The sequence below is a fragment of the Ascaphus truei genome, unplaced genomic scaffold (assembly GCF_040206685.1).
Source record: "Ascaphus truei isolate aAscTru1 unplaced genomic scaffold, aAscTru1.hap1 HAP1_SCAFFOLD_709, whole genome shotgun sequence".
NCBI lineage: Eukaryota > Metazoa > Chordata > Amphibia > Anura > Ascaphidae > Ascaphus > Ascaphus truei.
The window spans coordinates 116,875-126,555 of record NW_027457043.1 but is presented as its reverse complement, the minus strand read 5'-3'; the positions used below and the strand labels follow the sequence as shown (position 1 = coordinate 126,555).

Here is a 9,681-nt window from a genome sequence, read left to right as displayed (position 1 = left end):
TGGGGCGGGGCTTAGTACCGGGGAGGTCAGAGCAGGCCGGGGGCGGGGCTTAGTACCGGGGAGGTCAGAGCAGGGCCGTGGGGCGGGCTTAGTACCGGGGAGGTCAGAGCAGGGCCCGGGGGGCGGGGGCTTAGTACCGGGGAGGTCAGAGCAGGCCGGGGGCGGGGCTTAGTACCGGGGAGGTCAGAGCAGGCCGGGGGCGGGGCTTAGTACCGGGGAGGGTCAGAGCAGGCCGGGGGCGGGGCTTAGTACCGGGGAGGTCAGAGCAGGCCGGGGGCGGGGCTTAGTACCGGGGAGGTCAGAGCAGGCCGGGGGCGGGGCTTAGTACCGGGGAGGTCAGAGCAGGCCGGGGGGCGGGGGCTTAGTACCGGGGAGGTCAGAGCAGGCCGGGGGCGGGGCTTAGTACCGGGGAGGTCAGAGCAGGCCGGGGGCGGGGCTTAGTACCGGGGAGGTCAGAGCAGGCCGGGGGCGGGGCTTAGTACCGGGGAGGTCAGAGCAGGCCGGGGGCGGGGCTTAGTACCGGGGAGGTCAGAGCAGGCCGGGGGGCGGGGGCTTAGTACCGGGGAGAGAGGATGTGCCGAGCTCATCTAAGAGAGGTGTGGGTGTGTAAAACGGGCTGGTGGGGGGTGGGTGTGTAAAACGGGCTGGTGGGGGGTGGGGTGTGTAAAACGGGCTGGTGTGGGATGGTGTGTAAAACGGGCTGGTGGGGGGTGGGTGTGTAAAACGGGCTGGTGGGGGGTGGGTGTGTAAAACGGGCTGGTGGGGGGTGGGGTGTGTAAAACGGGCTGGTGTGGGATGGGTGTGTAAAACGGGCTGGTGGGGGGTGGGTGTGTAAAACGGGCTGGTGGGGGGTGGGTGTGTAAAACGGGCTGGTGGGGGGTGGGTGTGTAAAACGGGCTGGTGTGGGATGGGTGTGTAAAACGGGCTGGTGGGGGGTGGGTGTGTAAAACGGGCTGGTGGGGGTGGGGGTGTAAAACGGGCTGGTGTGGGATGGGTGTGTAAAACGGGCTGGTGTGGGGATGGGTGTGTAAAACGGGCTGGTGGGGGTGGGTGTGTAAAACGGGCTGGTGGGGGGTGGGTGTGTAAAACGGGCTGGTGGGGGGTGGGTGTGTAAAACGGGCTGGTGGGGGGTGGGTGTGTAAAACGGGCTGGTGGGGGGTGGTGTGTAAACGGCTGGTGGGGGGTGGGTGTGTAAAACGGGCTGGTGGGGGTGGTGTGTAACGGGCTGGTGGGGGGGTGTAAAACGGGCTGGTGGGGGTGGGTGTGAAAAACGGGCTGGTGGGGGTGGGGGTGTAAAACGGGCTGGTGTGGGATGGGTGTGTAAAACGGGCTGGTGTGGGGATGGGTGTGTAAAACGGGCTGGTGGGGGGTGGGTGTGTAAAACGGGCTGGCGGGGGGTGGGTGTGTAAAACGGGCTGGCGGGGGGTGGGTGTGTAAAACGGGCTGGCGGGGGATGGGTGTGTAAAACGGGCTGGTGGGGGGTGGGTGTGTAAAACGGGCTGGTGGGGGGTGGGTGTGTAAAACGGGCTGGTGGGGGGTGGGTGTGAAAAACGGGCTGGTGGGGGGTGGGTGTGAAAAACGGGGCTGGTGGGGGGTGGGTGTGTAAAACGGGCTGGTGGGGGGTGGGTGTGAAAAACGGGCTGGTGGGGGGTGGGTGTGAAAAACGGGCTGGTGGGGGGTGGGTGTGAAAAACGGGCTGGTGGGGGGTGGGTGTGAAAAACGGGCTGGTGGGGGGTGGGCTGCTGACATGTGAGGGGGGGTAGGCTGCTGACATGTGAGGGGGGGTGGGCTGCTGACATGTGAGGGTCAGGGGGGGTGGGCTGCTGACATGTGAGGGGGGGTGGGCTGGTGACATGTGAGGGGGGGGGCTGCTGATATGTGAGGGGGGGCTGCTGACATGTGAGGGGGGGCTGCTGACATGTGAGGGGGGGGTGGGCTGCTGACATGTGAGGGGGGGCTGCTGACATGTGAGGGGGGTGGGCTGCTGACATGTGAGGGGGGGCTGCTGACATGTGAGGGGGGGCTGCTGACATGTGAGGGGGGGGCTGCTGACATGTGAGGGGGGGCTGCTGACATGTGAGGGGGGGGGTGGGCTGCTGACATGTGAGGGGGGGGTGGGCTGCTGACATGTGAGGGGGGGGGTGGGCTGCTGACATGTGAGGGGGGGGCTGCTGACATGTGAGGGGGGGCTGCTGACATGTGAGGGGGGGGCTGCTGACATGTGAGGGGGGGGCTGCTGACATGTGAGGGGCAGGGGGGGGAAGTGATGTGAGGGGCAGGGGGGGGAAGTGATGTGAGGTGCAGGGGGGGAAGTGATGTGAGGTGCAGGGGGGGAAGTGATGTGAGGTGCAGGGGGGGAGAGAGTGATGTGAGGTGCAGGGGGGGGAAGTGATGTGAGGTGCAGGGGGGGAGAGAGTGATGTGAGGTGCAGTGGGGGGGAGAGTGATGTGAGGTGCAGGGGGGGAGAGTGATGTGAGGTGCAGGGGGGGAGAGTGATGTGAGGTGCAGGGGGGGAGAGTGATGTGAGGTGCAGGGGGAGGGTGTGATGTGAGGTGCAGGGGGGGAGGGTGTGATGTGAGGTGCAGGGGGGGGAAGTGATGTGAGGTGCAGGGGGGGGAGGAGAGTGATGTGAGGTGCAGGGGGGGGGGGGAGAGAGTGATGTGAGGTGCAGGGGGGGGGAGAGTGATGTGAGGTGCAGGGGGGGGAGAGTGATGTGAGGTGCAGGGGGGGGAGCGTGATGTGAGGTGCAGGGGGGGAGAGTGATGTGAGGTGCAGGGAGGGAGAGAGTGATGTGAGGTGCAGGGGGGGGAGAGAGTGATGTGAGGTGCAGCGGGGGGAGAGTGATGTGAGGTGCAGGGGGGGGAGAGAGTGATGTGAGGTGCAGTGGGGGGGGTGAGAGTGATGTGAGTTGCAGGGGGAGGGTGTGATGTGAGTTGCAGGGGGGGGGGGAGAGTGTCATATTGAGGGGAGGGGGGAAAGAGTGTCATATTGAGGGGAGGGGAAAGAGTGTCATATTGAGGGGAGGGGGAGAGTCATATTGAGGGAAGGGGGAGAGAGTGTCATTAAGGGGAGGGGGAGAGAGTGTCATATTGAAGGAAGAGAGACATGGGGGGGATGCTGACTTGTGGGGGGGGATGCTGACATGGAATGGGCTGGGGGGATGTGGAGGGGGGTATTGTGTGTTTGATGTAGAGGGGGGTATTGTGTGGGTGAGGGGGAGAGATGGTGGTATGAGAGATAGATGGGGAGTATCGTAAAGATTGATAGTGAGGGGTTCTGGGGAGATATGAGGATGATGATGATGATGATGAGAGGTGGTGGAGGAGAGATGATGATGATGATGATGATTTAACCCGTGCGGCCCCAATTTTTTTTTCCTTGGAGCAGTTCGGCCCTTCTCACTTTACGAGTTGGGCAGGCCTGCTATACACCAATAGGGACCACATAGTATCTACACACTTTGCTATACACCAATAGGGACCACATAGTATCTACACATGTTTAGTTATGCAACAATCTCTCACATTTCCACACCTACCCACACCATTTATATTAAATCCCACTCCACACACACCTTTTGTAAAGCACTGTATATACTGTGGGCTCTCCATTCATTTATATTCACACACACACACACACACACACACACACACACACACACACACACACACACACACACACACACACACTCTTACATCACTAACTTTCAGGAACCATTTAACACCTCTAGCCATATATCACATCCACACACGGGGGAGGGACGAGCACAGATAACATTCCAAGAGACACTGTTTTTAAGTATACCCTTTGCTTGCTTCATCCATTGTAACACCGCCGGAAGAAGAGATCAGTGTATCTCGAAAGCTCGCACAAATAAAAGCATTTAGTTAGCCACAGAACGGTATCGTCTATTTATATATTTATACACACACACACACACACACACAAAGAAAAATTAATTTAAGATCCTTTGAGTGGTAACCAACGTATTTATACGACATTGCTGTTGCACAGTGCCATATAGATATACTATAGCGATCTTCCCACAGCCACCTCTGGGGTGGAATCATGGCCACACAGTACTGATGATCTGTACAAAAGTTCAGGTGGTGAGAAATAAGCAAAATAACTTTTCCAATTTCTTGTAATTGATGTGAGAGCATTTGCCCATTATTTCCAGAGATAAAACACCAACGAGAAACGTTAAGTACAGCGGTCAGGTGTTAGCACCGAGTAACACAGTCCTGAAGTCTCTCCATGCAGAGAGGCTGTGAAGGAGTTACCTCCCTTGCAATGATTGGCAGAGCAATGAGCGGTTACAGTTCAAAAACAAGCAAATAGCCACGTAACACGAGAGGTGCGGGAGGGTCAGGTTCCACATCTTTACTCTTCCTTAGCTTGGGAAAGCGAGGGGATCTGTGCCAGCGGGATAAGCTGCGTCCTGGCACAAAACAGAACACACAATCAGGCCTGCTGGGTGCAGGAGAGGGTGGCGAATACTAGAGGCCATGCCAGGGTATCCGGTATGGAACTCTACTACTCTACTAGGTATTCAGCACATCAACGCTTCGTGTGCAGACACTGTCACCGCATGCAGCCCACCCACAAACAAGGTGCAGAAAAAAACAATTAGAGAGATAGAGAGACAGATATATATCGAGATATATTATATATATTATATCAGTACCATGTTGGCCGAGCTTAATAATCAAAAACGAATAGATGATACCGTTTTGTGGTTTTATTTGTGCGAGCTTTCGAGATACACTGATCTCTTCTTCCAGCGATGTTACAATGGATAAAGCAAGAAAGGTTTAACTTAAAAACAGTGCATCACTGTGTGGTGGTTATCCACTGTAACACCGTCGGAAGAAGGGATCAGTGTATCTCGAAAGCTCGCACAAATAAAAGCATTTCGTTAGCTACAGAACGGTATCATCTATTCATTTTGTATGTATGTACAGGTGTGTGAGTGTGTTTGTATGTACAGAGGTGTGAGTGTGTGTGTGTTTGTATGAATGTACAGAGGTGTGAATGTGTGTGTATGTACAGAGGTGTGAGTGTGTATGTATGTGCAGAGGTGTGTGTGTGTGTGTGTGTATGTATGTATGTACAGAGGTGTGAGTGTGTGTGTATGTATGTATGTACAGAGGTGTGAGCGTGTGTGTGTGTGTGTGTATGTACAGAGGTGTGTGTGTGTGTGTGTGTGTGTGTATGTACAGAGGTGTGTGTATATGTACAGAGGTGTGTGTGTGTGTGTGTATGTACAGATGTGTGAGTGTGTGTGTGTGTGTGTGTGTGTATGTATGTACAGAGGTGTGTGTGTGTATGTACAGAGGTGTGATTGTGTATGTACAGAGGTGTGATTGTGTATGTACAGAGGTGTGAGTGTGTGTGTATGTACAGATGTGTGTGTGTATGTACAGAGGTGTGAGAGTGTATGTACAGAGGTGTGAGTGTGTGTGTATGTACAGAGGTGTGAGTGTGTGTGTATGTACAGAGGTGTGTGTGTGTGTGTGAATGTACAGAGGTGTGTGTGTGTGTATGTACAGAGGTGTGAGTGTGTATGTACAGAGGTGTGAGTGTGTATGTACAGAGGTGTGAGTGTGTGAGTGTGTATGTACAGAGGTGTGAGTATGTATATATACATATATCTCAGAGTGAAGGATGGATATGGATCTAGATATACACACACAGAAAGTGTATCCCTGCACTTCTCCCATTTGGCTAACAATAAATGGGGAAATAAATATACATAGTGAAATCTAAATATGTAAGACAAAGGAGACTTTTGGTTACATCCTTTGATCATATTATATTAAAATTATTATATTTTTTTGGATCAAAGGTTGTAACCAAAAGTCTCCTTTGTCGTACATACTGTATTTAGATTTCACTATGTATATTTATTTCCCCAATGGGAGAAGCGCAGGGATTCACTTTCTGTGTATGTTCAGCGCGGCACACACACACACGCGCCACACACACGCGCCACACACACGCGCCACACACACGCGCGCGCCGCCCACACCTCTCTGAAATATACATATAAATCTCTTTATCTGGGTGTATGTACATTTTATATACATACACACCATTATCATTCAGCCCTTGTTGCTGCACTGCTGGATGAAGCCTCCCCAATGATCATGCAGGTACCACAGTTACAGCCTCTTCTCCACGTCGCTACAGCAAATCTTCTGATTTAATCCTAATATCGTACTTTTGGTCGTCTTGGGTCTCTTAATTGCCCTTGGAATCCAGTCACGGAACATCTTTGTTCAACGACGGTCATTTCTTCTTGCGATATGCCCGCCCCACTGTTTTACATTTCTTTACTCTGTCTCTTCGGTTAATACCCAGCATACATATCTCCATATTGCTTTGACTTGTCTGAAGCTTTGGAATTAGCTTTGCATTTAGGGTCCGAGTTTCACATCCACACGCGAGCAGGGGAAAAGCACACTTGGATGAAAACTTTCCCCTTGATGCACATTGAACGGTTCCTTTAAAGATGGCCTTCTTTCTTCCAAATGCCTCCATTCCATTTTTATTCTATTGATTGCATTCGAAAGGTTCCCATCCATTGTTACTCGCCGGCCAAAGCAGACATTCTCTGACTTCTAGTTCTATTCCATCTGTTCCCATCTCTGCAGACTTGACACATTTGATGAACATCGCTTTGGTTGTGCTGAGATTTATATGGAGGCCACTTTCTTACTTGCTTCAGCGAGTTTTCAGATTTGTTGCCGGAGGTCTCTTTTGGACAAGCAAAAACGCTTAGCGCGCAACCAAAATCTGGCTCCTAAAATGTCTGTCTGGTTCCTGAGTATTTTATATTCTGTCCACCCGTATCCAGTGAATCCCCACTTATTCCCCAGCCTGGGCAAACGCCATAGTCTGTTACAACCAATTATTGCGTCTTCGCAAAAATCTTGTACGATTGGAAGCAGACGGATTGGTCTGTAGTTAATGGTCTGCCCCTTTTCTTGTATGTGTGGCAACTATGGCATTACTCCATTGTTCTTCAAGCAGCATGTAAAGAGATTTGCAAAGATTTTCTCTAATTCTTCCCCAGCTTCTTTCATGATTTCAGTTGTAATGCCATCTTTCCCGTGAGCCTTCCCATTCTTCCGGGATTTTATTGCTTTCCCTACTTTTTGTGGAAGGACGCATGGGACCTCATTGGTGGTTTCTTCTTCCCCTTCGTCTGCTGGATTGTGTGTTATCAGTGTTCTCGTACAATTTCATGTAGAAGCCCTTTAATCTCTTTATGACAGCACTGCCTTATTGTTGATCCATCGCCTTGCTTGAGTGCAATGATTTGCTTCTTCCCAGCCATAAATCGCTGCTGTGTCTTCCTTAAGCTTTTATTATCTTCAATTGACGTCACCATATCAGCCACATTTTCACACACAAAGATTTTTACTTCTGCATTTTGAATAAAGCGCTATACATTTTCATTGGTTGCACAACCTTTTCGCCATCGCTTCCCCACAGATTCTGCGGGGTGATGGAGACCTGTCCCTATTTGAATGCAGTAATGTGGAGTGAAGACACCCTACAATTCGAATGGGACTAGTTATCCTCAACTGTGGAGAACATTTTAGAACAATTTTGCAGGTAGGTGGATTGTGCAGATCAAAGCATCAGAGGTGGCTGCACGATTGTCTATCATTCCAACACACCTTAGAACTACTTATTTGCTACATAAAAATAACAATGACAACTTTAGAACTTGAAATCCATGTAACAATGGGACAAGGACAATCCATGTAGCCATAACTAGAACTACAGAGCGGCCATTTTAGTATGGAGGATGATACAATACATGATGCAGCTGAAGTCCTAATCCGCCTTGACTACTGCACCCTCTCTTAGTTGGCATTCCCCTTGTCCGCTCCAATCCATCCAAACTGCTGCTGCCGGACTCCTCTACCTCACTCACCGTTCCCCCTGTGCTGCTCCACTGCGCAAATCCCTACACTGGCTTCCCATATCCCCAGAATTAAATGGAAAACCTTCCTAATGACTTACAAAAGGTCTAAACGACACTGCCCCCTTATATCTCAGCCCTCATCCACAAATACATAGCTACACGCCCCCTACTTTCTGCCCACGACACCCACCTCTCCTCCCACCTTATTACCCCCTCTCACTGCCACCTGCAAGACTTCTCCCGTGCTGCCCCCTCTATCTGGAATTCCCCACCCCGCACCATCAGACGCTCCCTGAAAACGCACCTTTTTAAGGAAGCCTACTCACCATACCACTAACATACAACTCCCCTCCCCCTCTAACCCCACTGGGACCAGCTGTGTGGCGGGACCAATCTCCACTCTAACCGTAATAGCTTCAGCTGTCAGACTGGGCCATACTCTAACCTGGGCCACACCGTATCCTACAATAAGCAGCCACGTTACCTTCTCGTTACAACATTGTCCCTCATTCCCTATAGAGTGTAAGCTCCCAGGATCAGGGCCCTCATCACCTCTTTGTATCTGTGCATGTTTGTCCTCAGCTGTATGTAACCGGTTATGTAATATGCATAACTCTGGTACAGAGCTAAAAGCAGAGAAAAGGCTGAGCTTCGAAGCACGACCACGATCCTTTCCCTTTCCAGCTTGTGTAACAGTTCCTGATACGGTCACCTTGCCTTACACATCGAGAACAAACTGCTGAACACAGAGAAAGGAGTCCCAGTTTGTTACAGTTAAAAGGAACAGCCCGAGTGGTTCCCGGGCAGACTGCTGCCCTGTAAGTTGGTTCCCTGTCTATCTGCCATCAATCCCCGAGGACAGAAGCACGCCGTGGCACGGGAATAGTACATTTACGCCTTCGGGACTAAAAGGGCCAGCACCCTACGGCGGAGCAATGTATCTACAACTTGCAAAGTGCTGCAGGTCTAAACAGAGAGAGAGAGAGAGAGGACACCGCAGTATCGTGCAGTCATGGGCCAGATCTGAGCTACTGCTTACCAGGGCTTCATGCGGCTCACCACATCCTCGATGTCCTGCCGGATCTCGTACGTGGACTCCAGGCGGAACAGGTTGAAGTTGCGTAAGAGGTAATCGTGGAGGGTGAGGAACTGCAGGTTCAGCTTGGGAAGCGCCAGACACCCTGATAAAGAGACACATTGTGTCAGGGCGATTATGCACCGTATCACAATCTGTGCAGGGATCTCTGATATAGAGAGTGTAGGGACGGTCTGACACCCTAATACAGAGAGAGTTAGTGTAGCGACGGTCTGACACCCTAATGAATTCAGAGCCTGGACCTCTGGCACAGAAATATTTGGAAATCACACCTGAAAGCAGCAATCCCGGCTGCAAGTTTTAATATTGTTTTTTTACAGTATGGGAACCATGGTTTTTTTCAGCTCCAGATAATCACTGGTCCCCAAAATAGTCCTCAGTGTCTGCGCCCCCTCCAGGGAATTCCCAATTGCTGCGCTGTTTCCCCGGTTTCCATACGCCGTTAATTAGAGAGGTCTGCGGCTGTAATACAATGTTTGCCAGCAGAACCAAGGAGCGGGGCACCATCTACTCTGCAAAATATAAACTAGATCTCACTTCCACCTCTTCACAATAATCACAATCGCAAAGCCCGGCAGCTAACAGTCGGGAGCAGCAGAATCGGTTTTTGGAGAGGAGCAATAAAGATGGCCACCATTGTGAATGA

At 51.8% G+C, this 9,681-nt stretch overlaps 1 protein-coding gene across 1 annotated transcript in view; it reads right to left on the bottom strand.

Moving 5' to 3' along the window:
* Nucleotides 1–9,681, bottom strand: part of AQR (aquarius intron-binding spliceosomal factor) — a 51,128-nt gene that overhangs the window by 22,315 nt on the left and 19,132 nt on the right. The window contains 2 exon segments of the mRNA XM_075584686.1: nt 8,652–8,656; nt 8,979–9,120. Of these exon segments, the coding sequence (XP_075440801.1) occupies nt 8,652–8,656; nt 8,979–9,120 (147 nt within the window).